The 18,086-nt window shown below is 43.9% G+C and overlaps 1 protein-coding gene across 2 annotated transcripts in view; it reads right to left on the bottom strand.

Annotated features, from left to right (window-relative positions):
* Positions 1 to 18,061, bottom strand: part of Syt16 (synaptotagmin 16) — a 274,838-nt gene extending 256,777 nt beyond the window's left edge. The window contains exon 1 of one of the 2 annotated variants that reach the window (XM_015986341.3): positions 17,939 to 18,061. In XM_015986341.3, coding sequence (XP_015841827.1) covers positions 17,939 to 17,951 — 13 coding nt within the window. In that variant the 5' untranslated portion in view covers positions 17,952 to 18,061. The remainder of the gene's footprint in view (positions 1 to 17,938) is intronic. The other variant, XM_076550880.1, reaches the window with a different exon arrangement.
* Positions 18,062 to 18,086: the final 25 nt, after the last annotated feature.

The raw sequence follows: 18,086 nt of genomic DNA, 5'->3' as shown, positions 1-18,086 counted from the left end.
TTGTATGACCCCTTTGTCACCTTTTCAGAGGTCACCCAATCTGTTTTTTATGAGTTTGGCATCACAGATCCTTCTTCACTGCTTCAAGCTAACAAAAGGAGCAGTGTAAAAATGGCAATAGTTCAAGTGCCTCAGAGGAGGGTCTATCTACAGAGCTACAAAGAACCTTAAGATGGCAATGATCCAGGACATAAATCACCCGTTTGATGAGTGTGCATCCTGGGAGTGTGTTATGTGAGTGCGGCAGCATTTGTAACACACACACACACACACACACACACACACACACACACACACACACACACATGAAACTGTGAGACCATTATACTTCTTACTGAGAACATATTTAAGAAAATAGGGCAGTTTTGCTCTTATTGGAAGAAGAGAACATGCAGGTAAACCATCTCAAGACCCCTCGGCAGGCTCTGCCACAAGTGTTAGGAACACTGGTGATTTTTGGTACTGTTGTATTATAACTCTGTGGAGAACATTAAGAGATGAAGTGGATGAGGGGGAAGAATTACCTCAAGACTGGCATAAGTTTTGTTTGGTAAGGTTAAATTTTATTATACAAGTGACTGGACAGAGCCCTGGAGAAGGACAAAGTAACTGTAATTAGCAGTTTGTTACATCAGACACCTGCATAAGCACCTGGAAACTTTAACAGTCATTGAAAGTCAGCATCTAAGACAATTTAAGAGAAAAATAGAATCCTATTGAGTCGTTTGTATAGAATTGTCTCGAAGTGTTCCAAGGACATCCATTGGATATCCTGAGTAATTTCCCAAACCTGTGAGGTGGATGGCAGAGTATCTGGCAGCCTCCTTCAGTCAGGACACATGGGTGGTGAGGGTACAGAAAGGCATGTTACAACTGTGAGGAGTACTCTTCGAGACAGAGTGTCCCTTAGTTGGTAAATACAGCTTTTAGACTTGGCCTCAGCATTTAAGAAGAGAGGCGCATTTCCCAGCTGTAGGTAGACACTGTAATGCTCAAGCAAGCCAAGGAAGGTTTTGTCCTACATGTGGATAATATATGTATCAGGAAGAGGATCATTAGTGACAAGTAATTGCCCAAATAACATTTCATATGGCCAAGTGTAAGGTCTGAGAACTGCAGTCCCTTGAATTGCTGAGAGACATACTGATCATCTTTAGTCTACTTTCCTGGTGGGTGCATTTAAGACCACAAAGACAGCCAGAATTGTTTTTTATTTTTCCACTGTGAAGGCCAGTTGAGGATCCGGTCATCGGGATCACTTGGGCTTGTGAGGTATCTCTGACTCCTTGGGCCATCCTTTAGCAGTTGTGTGTCTACATGAGAACAGGTCAGAGGCCTGGCTTGGCCTGGCTGTGGCTTCCCACTGCAGAAGTCTTTCCTCTGTGTTCACCCTCTTCAGAGATTGTACTCCGGTTAGAATTCATTGAGCGGGGTCTCCATGGCCTCCTTCAACAAGACAACAGGCGACTTTCCCCAGCTGCAGAACATTGAGAGATGACCCCCAGTCCCCTGGGACCTCATTGACTTTGGAGGATGAGGAGGAAAATTCTCCCTTTTAGTCTCTGTGGCTGCATCATAGTAGACTTCAACTATGGTTCTCAAACACTCAGATCAGCTAAACCAGTCTGGTACTTCTAACTACTGTGTAATGTTCTAGTGGTCACACATTTCTAAATAAACTTTGATTAGATACACATTTAGCTAGTTTTTATAAGTGGTGCTCTTAACCCTGAGAACCAATACTATATATATATATATATATATATATATATATATATATAATCTGTAAGTCTCTCCCTTTATGCACCTTAAATAACTTACTCAGAGCTTCATAATTTGCAAAAGCTTTCTTTTTTCATTTTGTAAATACCCATCTATCTTAATCTCATACGTAAATCCTTCTTTACTAAAATAATTTATCTTTTTATCCTTATAACATTTGTTTAATTCCTTAATACCCTGAGACATAGTAGTAGCATTAAGAAGTAAATTTGCTATCTGTTGTGAGACTCTTCCCCCTGGGAAAGGGGAGAACTAATCAGTGTTTATCTCTGCTTCATAAGATCCCAATGACAAATCCAAGTTCAACTTTAAAGTTCATCCTGGGGAACCAGTGAATTTACTGGGTTTACTCACAGGGGATTGGTAAGGGGTTAGTGACGGGAGTTTGGGCGACCTAGAAGTCGTCACACTGAAAAGTCTTTACTCAGTGCGTATGATGACATCTTACAGTCACATCGACCATATGTAACGGGCTGCGATGGCCCACTCATCCCCTCTTCTTGTGAAGGAGCATCAACATTTAACAAGCACTACTGCCGTCGTTTCAAGGAGCTTGAAACCCCCACTTGTTCATTTTGTTTTTCAGAGAGGTCATACTGGTTTTTAAAAAAAAAAAATCTTAAAATGCTTGTACTTATCTATACATTTATTTACATATAAAACACATTTAAAAGCACATAGTTCCATTTCTCTAAAGAGAGGACAGCTATACGATATGAAAAACCTATCCTGAAGTAGGCATTATCAACTCTGAAAGCTAATTTATACCCTCAGGTAATAGGGACTGTGCCATAGAACCACAATTGGGATAGGGATCAAGGAGAAACATTTTGACCATAATTGTATGATTATGTATATCTTATCCTTAAAGACAGATTTTAGAATTTTAAACTTAAAAGCTCATATTAATTGTTCCAAAGAAAGATTCTAGACCATGGGCCATTTTCATCATTATCTATATTTTTAATTTTAGTTTTACTTTGAACAAAATGAAGTTGGACCAAGTTAACAACTTTAGTTTACATACCTTTTATTTATTGGTCAATTTGGTGCTAAGTACATGACATAAAAAAGCAAACCATAATTACACATGGACAGACTATATAAACATAATCATACACAAAATATATTTTAATAAGCCAAGATTTTTAGCATTATAGTTTGTTGGGATCCTTTTGTATGTGTGTTTTGTATTGTGTGTTGTGTTTGTTGTGTGGTGTGTGTGTGTGTGTGTGTGTGTGTGTGTGTGTGTGTGTGTGTGTGTGGTTTTTTGAGACAGGGTTTCTCTGGGTAGTCTTGGCTGTCCTGGAACTCACTCTGTAGCCCAGGCTGTCCTCGAACTCACAGAGATCCGCCTGCCTGTGCCTCCCAATTGCTGGGATTAAAGGCGTGCGCCACCGCCGCCTGGCTTGGGATCCTATCTTTATAACTTTTATTGTAGAGGGGCAATTTAACATAGTGATTGTTAGTAATGTTAGATTGAGCAGAAACAAAAACAGATGTGTAGAACAAAGGGGTACTAAGGGTGTAAAAAAAAAATTATCCCAGAGGAAAATAGGCCTAGAGATACAGGCAGAAAGAACAGGCACGGAGACCCGGCGCTGAGGCCTGGCAGAGCTTACCGTACCAGCTCCTCACTGGCAGCAGCTTGTCTAGTGCTTGGCAACTCACCTTTTGCCTATCTGTTGGTACCTGTGAATCTCAAGGTGTTGGCTCTCTTTGATAGTATGCTAGTACTGGAGACTCGTGGCTGGGAAGACTTTTAGATCTCCTTAGAAGGTGGTAAATGTGTCATGTTAAAAAAATGATATCAAGGGGGCTGGAGAGATGGCTCAGTGGTTAAGAGCATTGGCTACTGTTCCAGAGGACCTGGGTTCAATTCCTAGCACCCACATGGCAGTTCATAATTGTCTGTAACTCCAGTTCCAGGGAATCTGACACCCTCATAGAGACATACATCCAGGCAAAACACCAATGCATATAAAATAAAAATAAATAATTAAAAAAATGATATCAAAATTAAAACAAAACATTACAATTAAAAAAAAACACTCTTAGAGGTTTGATGATGTTACCTCCTTAGTCTAATATGAAAAGAGTACAGAGATCTCCAGAAGATTCAACGGGACTATGACATTTTATGGGTGTTGTCAATTGGCTTGAGACATGTGATAGCACTGACTAGGATGGTGACGTCACATGGTGTTTGTCTTCTCTATGATATCATTAGCAAAGATGGCAGCCAAGTCACGTGGCTGTCTCCATCTTGATGAGATCACCCAGCCAAGATGGCAGCAAACCACATGGTTGTTTTTTTGCTCATGGTGAACTCAACCCCGTGGTAAAGTGAGCCCATCCCCAATCAAGGCATTTCAAGACCCTATGAAATCTACCATTTCCCAGATCAAATGTGGATGGCTACACTCTTCTCTTAATTAAAAAACAAAACAAAACACACATTAGGTAGGTTGGTATGGTTATAGAAGGGAGATGATACCTATGACCTGGACAGGTAGGCCCAACATAACAAAATAAAGAAACAGGAAGGAATTTCGTGGTCTCGGCTCAAAAAAGCTGAGTCTGATGTAGTGGCTAGAGTCACTGCTGGACTCTCCTGAGTTGCAGAAGAGTAACTTCCCACAGAATGTTACCAGATGCTTTTGATCATGGGGAGGGGGTACTTAGCAGCCAGATTAGCATCTGAGGGGGTTGCTTAGGGAATCACCTTTCGGTGTTTGAGCTGGTAAAGTCTGCAGTTCATACATGGAGAAATGAGCAGAGGACAGGAGTGAAGATCGAAAAGAGACTTGAAGGTGTGGAGGGTGGGGTGGGGGGAACTACGAGTGGGTTGTGATGTTGAAAGGCTGGAAGAGCCCAGGTGGGTGAAGAGGAATTAGGAGGAGGAACCAGGGGGTGATTGGGTGATGCTGGGGGCTTATATGGGGGAACCTTAGACCTCTCTCCATTTCGTTTGATGAAGCTGTTAAAATCTTTTTAGATATTGACATTGAAAGCTCCAAATTCCAGCCAGCAGTGGCCATTGTCCAGTGCATATTGAGGCTGGATTTTAACTGAAAACCAAACAAGTGTGGCCAGTCTGAGGTCCCCCAGATGGAGCTCTTTTAGATTAGTCTAGAGAGAGACTAAGGGTGTATCCTTTGGAATGAACATGTAGGATCCCATGGTGGGTTCCCGAGCAGAGCAAAAATGAATACCAGGTCCTGCTGCCCAAGGTATCCCTTGGGGTTAGGAATTGACTGCCAACATGCCTGGTGTCTAGAAGAGGGTGTCCCTGCCTCATAGATTCCAGAAAAGTCAAAAGATGAAGAGGTTCAGTGGGAAGCACCCATCACCTCAGAAGGAAAAGACATGAGGACTATGAACATGGGAGAATTAGTTAGAATGCTATGAATAGGGCGTAGCCTAGAGGCTGCTAAATGTCATGGACTATTTCTGTCCTCCAAAACTGTTAGGTTTGGGGTTGAGGGTTTAGCTCAGTGGTAGAGCGCTTGCCTAGCAAGCGCAAGGCCCTGGCTTCTGTCCTCAACTTTGAAAAAAATAAAAAACAAAAAAATAAACAAACAAACAAAAAAAAACTGTTAGGCTTGAGCCTTAACTTCCAGAGCCTCCAAGTGTGACAGTATGTAAAGAGATAACTGAGGTAAGTGGTATCAATTGGGAGGCCCCTAATCCTCCAGGACCAGCTGCTTTATAAGAGAGCGTGTCACGGCTTTCTCCTTCCATGCTGTGAGGACATGGAGGAAAGCAAGCCATCCGCAAGCCTGGAAGAGAGGCCTCAGCAGACACTGGCACTGCTACCGCCACCATCTTGGACTTTCTGCCTCCAGATGGATCAGTGAATAGGTCTCGGATGCAGAGCCTTCCAGACAATGAAGTTTTGCTATGGCAGCTAGGGCTGACCACTGCACTCAGTCTCCGGAGGCCTCAGTTTAATTTCTGGAGAAAGCAAATCAGAGAGGCTCTGGGGTTGGGAGTCACCTGCATCTCCTTGCAGGGAGGAGACTGTGTTCTGAACATGGAGTGTTGACAGACTTCTCACCACCTAAACTCAGCTCAAAATACTGACAGCTACATTTAAGCACATACACCTCTGCATGGAGAACTAGAAACAGGAAGTTGGAATATCTGTCAAGAACAATTGCCCACTCCAAACCCCAAGAGTTGTGTCCCCAATAAACATAGTTCTGAATATTAGCCTTTCTCTCATTCTCCAATGTGTGTGGACAACCAGATCTGGGATTTCAAGAAGCAGAAGGGGGATTTACTTCAACCGTGTTTCCATAGAGGAAGAGGGTAGTTCTCAAACGTAAGCTCAAAAGTTCTTTGGTACTGCTGGAAAGCAGTGGCGCATGCCTTTAATCCCAGCACTCTGGAGGCAGAGGCAGACTATCTCTGAGTTCAAGGCCAGCCTGGTCTACAATGTGAGTTCTAGGACAGCCAGGGCTGTGGAACCAAAATAAGACCAAAATGCTCTCACCCCAAAACTAAAGGCCTAAGACTGCTCCTTTTAGCTACAGGCCATAAGTTACTGGAACAGGCCAGAAGTTACTGAGACCAGTCAGTTCAGATTCCAGAAACCAGGAAGTGTAAAAGTACAGAGCCACAAGATAGTCACGAGGTAATGCCTGCCAGACTATGGAATGTCCTCTCCCTGGTTTCCAGGGTAACTGACCACAGAAATGCCCCCACCTGAGGGCAGCCAATGAGAAATGGTGGCGGGCAACCACTCCCTTAGAAGTAATTTCTAGAAGTCCCTAGAAGCGAGCCAATCAGAATTGTACCTGTACTAGCACCCCTAAATGATGTAACCTTGTGACTTTTCCCTTTAAAAACTGAGCTTGCAGACAGGTGGGCGCTTCCTCCAGCCTCCACTGCGTTGGATGTATTGGACGAAGTCCCTGCCTAGGCTTGTATTGCTTTGGGATATCCAGAATTAAACCTTGCTTTTGCATTCTGGCATGCTCGTCTTTGGTGGTCTCTCTGGGGGTCACGATCTGGGCACAACAGGGCGACACAGAGAAACCCTGTCTCGAAAAACAAAAACAAAAAACAAACAAACAAAAAAAGACTTTCTATCATGAAGCTCATCAGGGAGTTACGCAGTGTATGAATACTTCAGCTGAATGGCGGATTAGGTGTTTGTCTTAGTTAGGGCATCTACTGCTGTGATAAAACACCATGTCCAAAAGCAGTTGAGGAAGAAAGGGTCTATTTCATCTTACAACTCTCGGGTCACACTCCGTCACTAAGGGAAGTCGGAGCAGGAACTCCAGGTAGGATCCTGGAGGGAGGAACTGATGCAGAGGCCATGGAGGAGTACTGATTACTGGCTTGCTCCCTGTGGCTTGCTCAGCCTGCCAGGACTCAGCTTTTCCTGAGAGAACTGGTCCTTCACCTCCCACATCAATCATTAATCAAAAAAATTGTACTGCAGACTTGCCTACTGGCAATCTGATGGGTATGGTGATATTATATTTGTACTGAAATGTGATTTTATTTCTATGTTAATAAATAAAGTTGCCTGGGGGTCAGAGCTGATAGCAAACCATAGCAGAAGTCAGGCAGTGGTAGCACACGCCCTTAATCCCAATCACATGACAGGCAGATCTCTGTGTGTTCAAGGACACCGCCAGCATGGAGATACATGCCTTTAATCTCAATACCAACCATAGAGACTGTATAGGTGGGCAGTGACGAGGAGGTCATGTGGTTGGGTTTACAACCAATGAGAAGGCAGAACAGAAAGTCTGTAAGAAGACAGAGACACAGGAAGGAGGTCTCCTGCTGAGGAGGACAGCAGCGGCAGTGAAGGGTACGGTTTTTAGCGCTTAGCTATTACTCTGACCTCTTGGGCTTTCATCTCTGCATGGGCTCTGTGTTTCTTATGTAATAAGACGGTTACATCTACAGATAGAGGTATTTTCTCAGCTGTAGTTCTACCTGCCAGGTAAGTCTGGCTTGTGTCCATTTATTTAAAAAAAAAATAGTACTTACAATGTAATTGTGAGTTTTATTTGTTAATCTTTAGCACGTTTTAAATTAAAACAGAGAAGCTGTAAAATGGGGGAAAAAAAAGCCTAAGTATGCACTGTACCAGCTGTTGGAAAGAGCGTCAACATTTACGTCCCTGTAGTGCACTCCTGGATGAACGAGTGAGAAGAGAAATCCAACCCTTATTACTATGAAAATTACTTGGTCATCACAGACCATCGAAATATCTCAGGGACCACAACGTCAGTTCCCTGGGGGTCCAAGATCCACCTGAGTCGGTAGTGCCTCCCAGTAGATACATAAATGAATTTGGTGAGTATTTAAGTAGCCACCCGATGTAAGCCAGCATGTTTATTTTTTTTTTATGATAAAATTGAAGAAGTCTCTCTTAAGGTAGCTATTTCCCTCAAGGAACAGATAAGTAAGAGTAAAGTCCAAAAAGGAGTTCACATGTAGAGGTATGGAATGATTTGCAAAAGCTTCTGGATGAGAGTTGGCCAAGATGTCCAAAGGAAAATGGTGTGTGATTTGGGCTACAGTGGAGGAGAAGGGCCTTTGTAAACATACTAACGTCAATCTCCTCCTTTTCTATTCATTTAGTGTAAGCCAACTTACTATTTAAATGTTTGGGTTTTTTTTTTTTTTCATTTTTTTTGTTTTTTTTGTTTGTTTGTTTTTTAGGTTTTTTGAGACAGGGTCTCTCTGTGTACCTTTGCACCTTTCCTGGAACTCGCTTTGGAGACCAGGCTGGCCTCAAACTCACAGAGATCCGCCTGCATCTGCCTCCTGAGTGCTGGGATTAAAGGCGTGCACCACCACCGCCCAGCCTAAATGTTTTTCTCCAAGGTCTAACTCAATTTTCAATAAGTAGGATACTCTGACCTTGATCACAAGCAGCTATTGAAGATGGCTGCCTCTCTTTTACTAGAGAGCAGCTTTCAAGGGATCATAGTCAAAATCAAGGTGTTTTTTCAGTGTTTTGTGCAGGGCAATACCAATCAGTTTTTACTCCCCAGACTCTTTAAAGCACTTTCATCTTCTAAACTCAAAGTCGATCATTTAAAAGAAGTCAATCAGCTGGGTGGGCTGGTGGTGGGTAGGATAGCAGAAGAGTGTTTGCCTAACTCCTGGGAAGCCCCGGGTTCCAACACCACCACTGCCTCCACCTTCACCACCACTAATTGTTTATAAAAGATTTTGATCAGCACTATGCCGTCATCCAGAGGTGTCATGAAATAGTCCGGGACTGGCTGATGTCTAGATCTCTGCCACCCTCTTAGGAAATCAAGAACAGTAACCTGACATGAATAAAGTAATTAAGTGCATACAACATATACACATAGAACCTCAAAACTTTTAGAGCCAATGAGAAGGCTTAGTAAAATACGTGCGCTTGCTCTCAAGCCTAATGACCTGAGTTCAGTCCGCAGGCCCCACACAATGGAAAGAGAACTAACTCCAAAAAGCTGTCTTCTGGCCTCAACCTGTGTGCCACGGCATGTGCGTGCACACATACACATTTGTACACACGCAATAAATAAATTCAATGAGAATAGTTTAAACTTAAGTAATATCCTATCCCCTCCGAAACACCTCACACATCGGCAAGGCACCTTGGCATCCATCAGCCTCAAGAGAAGGAAAATTTCTTTGACCAAAGCCATTATTTCAGACTTGAGCAGCCTGTGTCTTGTATCACTGAGAGTCATGCCTATGTTGCTTTCAGCAACAAACTACCAAAGAGATGAGGAGATATCAATACTGTGACTCTATTACGTAAGACTTTATCATCCATCTTCTAAGAAACTTTTCTTTGTGGGCCATGGGCATGTGTGCATGTGTACATGCATGTGCATGCGTGTACACATGCAAGTGAATGTGTATGTGGTCCACAGGCCAGAGGCTGATGCCAAATGTCTTCCTCAGTGATCCTCCACCTTAATTTTTGAAACAAGGTCCCTCACTGAACCTGAATCTCCCCTCATTGGGCTAAACTGGCTGGCCAGAAAACTTGAGGGATCATCCTTGTCTCTGCCTCCCCAGAACTGGAATTACAGGCGCTCACCATCACACCCAGATTTTTACATAGGTACTAGGGATCCAAACTTCATGTTGATGAAGCAACTTGACTAAGTGAGACATCTCCCCAACACTCCTCCCCTTGCTTATTGAAAGAAATAAATGGCTTTCCGCTAGGAAGAGTCACATAGAAAGGATCTGAGGGTGACCTCAATATCCAGTAAGAAACTGGAGCCTTTAGTCCCTTGACCTATGGTCTGAATCCTACCAATTTCTTTCTCTTTTTTTTTTTCTCTCTTTTTTTTTTTTTTTGGCTTTTTGGCTTTTTGGAGACAAGGTTTCTCTGTGTAACCCTGGCTGTCCTGGAACTCACTCTGTAGACCAGGCTGGCCTTATACTCACTGAGATCCACCTGTCTCTGCCTCCCAAGTGCTGGGATTAAAGGCGTGCACTACCACCACCCGGCTGCAATTTCTTCTATCAGAAGCAGATCCTTCCCCGCAGAGTCTCCATGTGAGAACGCAGCCCTAGCTGCAGCCCTAGCTGATGCCCTGACTAAAGCCTTGCCCGTTTCTGACCTACAGAGCCATGAGCTGACAAATCTGCTACTTTACGTTGCTCTGTTTGTGGAAATTCTTTCTATGACACTAGGTAACAAACTCAATGGAAGCACAAAGAAAATTAACAATGTAGAAAAGCATTATTTTTATTTGAATTATCGCCACTAAAATTTAAAAGTTGATTTTCATGCTAATTGATCAATGAAGAAACATCGCAATGTCCTTCTAAACAGTGCAGGGTGGGGGGTTCCGGGGTGGGGGCAGTTTTCCACACTGCTCACTATGGAGAGTCAGAGGATGGATGGCTGAGGGCGACCTAGCTACTGGCACTCTACAAGCTGAGAAGATAGTCCACACATGTCTACCAAAACACAAAGGAATCACAAAGCCAAAGAAGAAAGCAGACTGGAAAGACAGAGTCCAAGCATGGACACACAGAGAGAAAAAGAGACTAGGAATGTGAAGGCAAGGCCTGCCACAGCCACATTCTAAGGAGAGACGGATTTCTCTCTGAAGCAAGATCTAGAGGGACAAGGTCAGAAACAGTGGAGGCATCCAGCAGATAAGGCCATATGAGTACACACTAGAAGACACAGCTCTGAAATGCTTGATAACGAGACAATTGAGAGTTCTGCATGCCTACCAACATCCTTGGAGGGGCTCTTAGGAAACTTCAGGGACAGATGGTATGGAATTAAGGAGGTACCCTGAAGCAGAACCCATCCAGTCCTACAGTACCCATCAGTTACACCTGAAAGAAGGCTAGGACATAAGTCCAAAGAGATCACCATCTTCAAATCATCATAAAAGTTTCCAGAACCTGTGGATCCTCTCAGCCCAGCACTCGACTCTACCAAGGTCACTAGCATCTGTGTTCATCAGCACATGCACCATAAGTGCACACACATACAGTACACACTACAAGCACACTTACACAAAACAACTAACACGGGAGAAGAAAATTATATGATTAATGCTTCTATTTAAAATCTAGAGCTTGGCACCTTGCGTGGTTTGTTCTAGAGTCTTACATTTCTGAACAGAACATTTGGTCTTCATTTTATATTCCTCACAATAATAGAATTAATCACTCGGTACCCTATTTCTGGATTGTTATTGTGAAATTAGCTATAAGCTATGGGAAGCATCTTGTAGGAAGGAAAAGAATAGATATTTATTTAACACCTACTATGTGACAGGAGCTTTGCATCATCTCATTTGCTTCTTGTAGCTCCCAGGAGTGGAGTAAGCAAGGTCCTCTGGGGAGGTAATTTACCTGAAATCATCAAGCCATTGAGTGGCAAAGCCAGAGTTCGTAGCTCAGGCACCTCTGAAACCAAGCAGTGGTCCCCACCCCCACTCCCACTGCAACACATCAGTTATCCAAGCCTCTAAGATGCCCAAATTACACTATCTGAGAACCCAGGCATGATTGGTAGGTTATGTTTAGAGTGTTCTTTTGACATAAACCAGGGGAATTTTCATGGTGAGTGGATAAAATCATTTCATGAATCTTAACCTCCACTCCACTGTGAATCAAACTACGAAGTGTGACTTAGTGCATTCCTAAAATTAGAATCCAAAGAATATCACACTCTGACAATATGAAAATCTATGCTGCTAAAAAAAAAAAAAACTAGAAATTGATAGTCAATTTTAAAAAGAGATCCGTCTTCTAAAGGGATGGCATCCATTCACAACTGTAAACTCCCTAACATGAGACGTGCAGCATCCTTAACAGGAAGGGAACCATGCAGAACTTCATAGTGTTTCAGACACCCTCATCCACTAGAACATAAGTTCTCATGATCCTTTCACAGGGGTTGTCTAAGACCATTGGAAAACACAGATATTTACATTATGATTTATAACAGTAGCAAATTACAGTTATGAAGTAGCAACGAAAATAATTTTATGGTTGGGGGTCACCGCCACAGGAGGAACTGTATTAAAGGGTCACAGCATTGGGAAGATTGAAAACCACGTCACTAAAAGGAGCTGTCACCGTCCAGTTTTATTGTGTTGTATAGAGAGGCATAGGGAGATTCCAGTGGTAAATGGACACGCGAAGCTAAATAGCAGTTAGTGACAAAATGACATCGAATGACCTATGAGTAGATGTCATGCAAACCCACCATACTCAGGAAGAGGCCTGCTCCTCCCGAGCAAGCCGGCCCATTGCTGGGACGAAACATTTAGGACTAATTCTATACGTATTTGGGGAGTCAAGTCAGTCATGAGAAAGTATCAGTGTGTGAACCAATTCAAAATGCCAAGCAGAAATTAAAACAAGTGGGATTCAACTCGAATAGTATGAAAAAGTGTATATTCGGATTAACTCCCAGGATGCTTTATTAATATGACATCAACTGGATTAATCAGCTCAGGATATGGTTTCCATGCCTTCTTTATGTTTTCTTCCGGAATTTCATTCTTGGTTTTAAAAGCAGAAGTGGGAGTTTGGAAAACAAGACAAGAAACAGGAACTTCTCAGATCTTTTCTTCCATGCTGCTGATAACGATGCTGAAACCTGAACACAACCCATATATGTCACGCCAATGCACTCCCCGGACCTCTTGTTGCAAGTACATGACACAGACCACACCTAAGGGCCATCTTACTGAACTGCCACTTAAGTGCGATAAGCCCAAAACAGGAAGGAAGTGGGCAGGCAGGTGCTCTAAAGCCTCAACAGCTAATGTAACCACCTCTGGACTTACTTCAAAACACCTGTATTAAATTAAGAACACGGCAGTGGATGTAACAAGATACTTGTTAAAGCTGGGGCACTCGGGTACATGGGGGTCCATTATATTTCAGTGCAATTAACATTTTCCATAATAAAGAGCATAACAAAATAAAAATTTGTCATTCCAAATATAGGAGTCCATAACTGTGAGTCTTTCAAAAATTAAACTCTAAAATACTAGTCCAGAATGAATAGAATACAAATCAACATCCCAAAAACTTATAGAGAAATTGCAGGAACAAAACAAGGAGCCACTAGACTTATGGGATAACACCTTGCTACATCTGTCTTAGCCCTTTCGTGTTCATATGACTTCATAGACTTATAAACATATACACGCATATACATTTGTGCTTCCCCAATGAATGAGATTTAGTTGCAGATATATGCTCCCTCTTCCTAACTACTTCAATTTTCCCTAATAAGAAATACAGTCCATTTTTGAATGCAATGAAAATATAAAATTTGAGCCGGGCGGTGGTGGTGCACGCCTTTAATCCCAGCACTTGGGAGGCAGAGGCAGGCAGATCTTTGTGAGTTCGAGGCCAGCGTGGTCTACAGAGTGAGATCCAGGAAAGGCGTAAAGCTAAACAGAGAAACCCTGTCTCAAAAAACCAAAAAGAAAAGAAAATAAAATATAAAATTTGTAAAATTTGACACTAGTGATATTTATCTCATATATTAATGCAATCCATCTTCAAATTTCCCCCAGCAATCACAACACTGTCCTCTACAGCACTGCTCTTCCTGATCCAGGGTTTAATCTCAAATCCTCCATTGCCCTGGCTGTCTCTTTAGTATGGATAAAAGCCTCAGCTGTCTCCCATGACATTAACATTTTCAAAACGTGCTGCACGTAGGGCTTGCCTGGTGTCTTCCCCTGATTAGAATTGGGTTGCGAGTGTTGTCACCTCACTTCCCTGGTGCTTCCAATTAGGATATCAGCTTCTAGCAATTCTTTAAGATGATGTAGCCCAGGTTTCTCCACTATAAAACCACCACTGACCCTTTTTTACAATTAATGAGAAATCTGTGGGGAATTTAAGATTCTGTTTGTCTTACTTAAGGTTTCTATTGCTGTGATAAAACAACATGACCAAAAGCAAGCTGCAGAGAAAAAGATTTATTTGGCTTACACTTCCATATCACTGTTCATCATCAAAGGAAGTCAGGACAGGAACTCAAACAGGGCAGGAACCTGGAGGCAGGAGCTGATGCAGAGGCAATGGAGGGGTGCTGCTTACTGGCTTGCTCGTAGCTTGCTCAGTCTGCTCTCTTAGAGAACCCAGGACCAACTCAGGAGTATCCTACACACAATGGGCCAGGCCTCCCACATCAGTCACTAACTAGGAATATGCCCCAAAGCCTGATCTTACTGAAGCACTGTCTCAATTGAGGTTTCTTGCTCTCAGGCAACTCTAGCTAATGTCAAGTGGATATAAAACTAGCAGCACATTGCTCCTCTTCAGCTTTGTACACACTAATTCAGGAACCATAGGTGGGTGAATCTTGCTTGAACTGATTATTGGTGGTGTTTGTTAGGACTTGGGAGTAATAGAAGCTTAGGGTTGCTGGGAGGAAGTGGAAGGGGAGGTGGAGCTACTGGGAGGAATTGGAAGGGGAAGAGTGGCTACTGGGAGGAAGTGGAAGAGAAGGAGTGGCTACTGGGAGGAAGTGGAAGGGAAGGAGTGGCTACTGGGAGGAAGTGGAAGGGAAGGAGTGGCTACTGGGAGGAAGTGGAAGGGAAGGGGTGGCTACTGGGAGGAAGTGGAAGGGAAGGGGTGGCTACTGGGAGGAAGTGGAAGGGAAGGAGTAGCTACTGGGAGGAAGTGGAAGGGAAGGGGTGGCTACTGGGAGGAAGTGGAAGAGACAGAGTGGCTACTGGGAGGAAGTGGAAGGGAAGGAGTGGCTACTGGGAGGAAGTGGAAGGGAAGGGGTGGCTACTGGGAGGAAGTGGGAGGGAAGGAGTGACTTCTGGTGGAGCTTGCCTATGGGTTAGCCACAATCAACTTCTGAATGGACCAGGCAAAAATGACTCAGAAATCATCCATGCGGTAGACCAAGAATGACCAAAAGAGACCAGAAGGATTCCTTAAGATACAAAATACTTATCGGCAACATCTCTAGAGACCCAGCAACTCAAAAATTGCCCAAGATTTCTGGGGCATAATTCAGTTAGCTATTTCCAACAATTCGAAACATGCCCGCTGTCCCTGAGAACTTATGCTTTTTATTTCTTTTTAGACTATTTTATTTGTTCTTTGACAAATTCATATTTTATACAATGTTTCTTGTGTGATTTTTTTCCTTTTTTTAGAATATTTATTTTTAAAAATTATGTGTGTGCATGTATGTGTCTGTGAGGAAGTTTTTGCAGATGATTGATGGTACCCTCAGAGACCAGAAGAGGGCATGGGACACCCTGAAACTGGAGTTACAGATGACTGTCAGTGGCCCACCATGTATGCTGGAAACTGAACTTGGGTCCTTGGGAAGAGAAGTATACACTCTTAACTGAAGAGTCATCTCTCTAGCCCCTTGAGAAAATTTGTTCTTAAAAGCAGACATGAACACGCACACATACAAATGCACTTCCAAAAAACTTCAGGCCACAGTGACTCAAAAGTGAAGACCCATAATAAAAAGTATTAATAATTCAACAAATGCCATAAAGGAAAGAAAACAAGATAAACACCTCACTCTCAAACACAAAATTCTCTGGAACACCCATTACATCAAACACAGCTCTGAATACCACCGCTTACGAAACAGACCTAGCGGCTTAACCATTTCATAACAACTGCTGGGAGCCAGCTGAGGCTCCAACTTCTCTGCACCTCTGGAAACTGCCCTCCAACTATGAGCTAGCTGGACACAAGGGCATTCTCTCTGGGTCACATTCTTTTTGTTTTCGAGACTGTTTTCCAGGCAACTGTTTTTTAAACATTTCTGTGTTGTACATATGCTCACATGCTATATTCACAGAGAAGGTCCTTCTGGATTCCTTCTAAGAATGACTAGAGTACAACAGTCTGGACTTTCCCTGGCTTTACAGCTGTTTTTTCCCCCAAGGAGAAATGTAGGGAGACAAGAAAAGTGGAATAAAAGCAACCAACTAACACTAAGGCAGATTGTGCCCAGGCTTAATGCATCCTAGTGAGGCCATCTACTCACTGCATGATGCTCCCGCCTGCCTCTCACCTGCCATTCATCCCCTTACCTGAAGACAGAACTTCCCTAACACTAGAATTCGTTAATTACCATTTACACGAGTAAGGCCATTTTCTTACCTTACTAATAAAAATCTAAATCTATCGTTTCTTCCCCAAGACTCTCTCTCTCTCTCCCCAGATGGCTACACTTTTTGGGTATATAAGCAGAACTAAGAACAAAAAAGGTTGATCTCTATTAGTTCATTTTATGCTGAACACCTGATCTACCTTGTTAAAAGCATCGAGGGCACAGTGGTTTCTCCACACTGGAAAAAGTCACGGCACATGGGAGACGCGAGAACGACTACACACTTGTCTGCTTCACTCTGTGTGCCCCCCACTTTATGAGATATCCATTGCTTAACAGGGTGTGTCAGTCTTGTCATACATGTGTTTATGTGTGTGTACACACACACGTACACATACATATACATATACTTTTTTTTGAGACATGGATTGTAACTTGACATCCTCCTGCCTCAGCGACTCAAGTGTTGGCATTACTGATGTGTGCCCTCACATCCAACAGCCCGATCATAGTTTTAAGGTTGAGGGCAGAGCCACAGTCCTGATGATGATGAGTTTGGGAGACATAAAAGGCATACCTTTTAACAAAAAAGAAGAAGAAGAAGAAGAAGAAGAAGAAGAAGAAGAAGAAGAAGAAGAAGAAGAAGAAGAAGAAGAAGAAGAAGAAGAAGAAGAAGAAAGAAAGAAAAAAGAACCTCACGCCCTCTGTACTCTATCTAAGCTGTGTTCTGGCTGGGTAAGTATTCATTTAAAAGAAAAAATAATAAAATTTTGACCCTCACCATCTTTGTCCCCTCTCATCTCCCAAAATTGCCTTATAAATGACATCTGTAACCACACCGTACATTCAGTGAATGAAGTCCCTACTGTGTGCCCTGTCTATTGCTGAGGACTTTAGATGCCAAATCTAAGACAAGTATGACTTGATGTTCTTCTACCCTGTGCTTCTCTTTGAGGTTCCACTAACAGGTCAAGCTCCAGCTACAGGTAATTAGTTTCCTTAGCAGCAATCCTAATTTCCAAAACAACAGCAAAGACGCCAAGATGCCAACAGCAGGCCGAGCAGAGCCTCCCAACAATTCCAGTCTTGGATCTCAACCTTCTCTCCCTGCACGCCCCCCTCATTCGTGGCAGCCAGACAAGGTCTCTGGCTTCAGGGCCTGGGAACAGAGCCCTCTGGGGCCACCCGGCAGGAGGAGGGCGTGCCAACCTGACTCAGAACTCCAGGAGAACCTTGAACTCACAGCGCCCCAATACTGGGCTCCCTAAAAGCTAGCTCTGGGCCTGGAGGCAGTCCGCGAGCGAACGGCTGCGAGGCCCAGCCCCGCTGCAACCCCTGCATCAAGTGTCTCCTCCAGCCAGGTGCCACATCCCTCCTGAGGGGCCCTCAGACCTCCTGCCCTCCCGGTCCTGCCAGGTGACGCGGGATGATGGGCATGTTGGCAAGGGCCCCGCTCCGAAGATGGGGTACCCGGGCGCTGCTCCCGCGAGCCAGCCACAAAGACAGGCGCGCGCGCGCGGGAGGAGAACTTGCCACCCCAGGCGCCTCGGCCTCCCCAGAGGGCCCCGCACTTACTGTCAGTCGCCATGGTCGCCGTCAGGGGCTGTGGGGCGGCCGCCCGCGGCTGGGGTACCCACGCCGCGCCCGGCTGCGCGCGCTCTCGGCAGGCCCCGCGCGCTCGGGAGCCCGCGACGCGCACAGATGCTCCCGCCGCGCGCCCCCG

This window comes from Peromyscus maniculatus, chromosome 14 (assembly GCF_049852395.1).
Source record: "Peromyscus maniculatus bairdii isolate BWxNUB_F1_BW_parent chromosome 14, HU_Pman_BW_mat_3.1, whole genome shotgun sequence".
Classification (NCBI taxonomy): domain Eukaryota; kingdom Metazoa; phylum Chordata; class Mammalia; order Rodentia; family Cricetidae; genus Peromyscus; species Peromyscus maniculatus.
The sequence above is the reverse complement of the archived record's forward strand: the minus strand, read 5'-3'. Positions and strand labels throughout refer to the sequence as shown.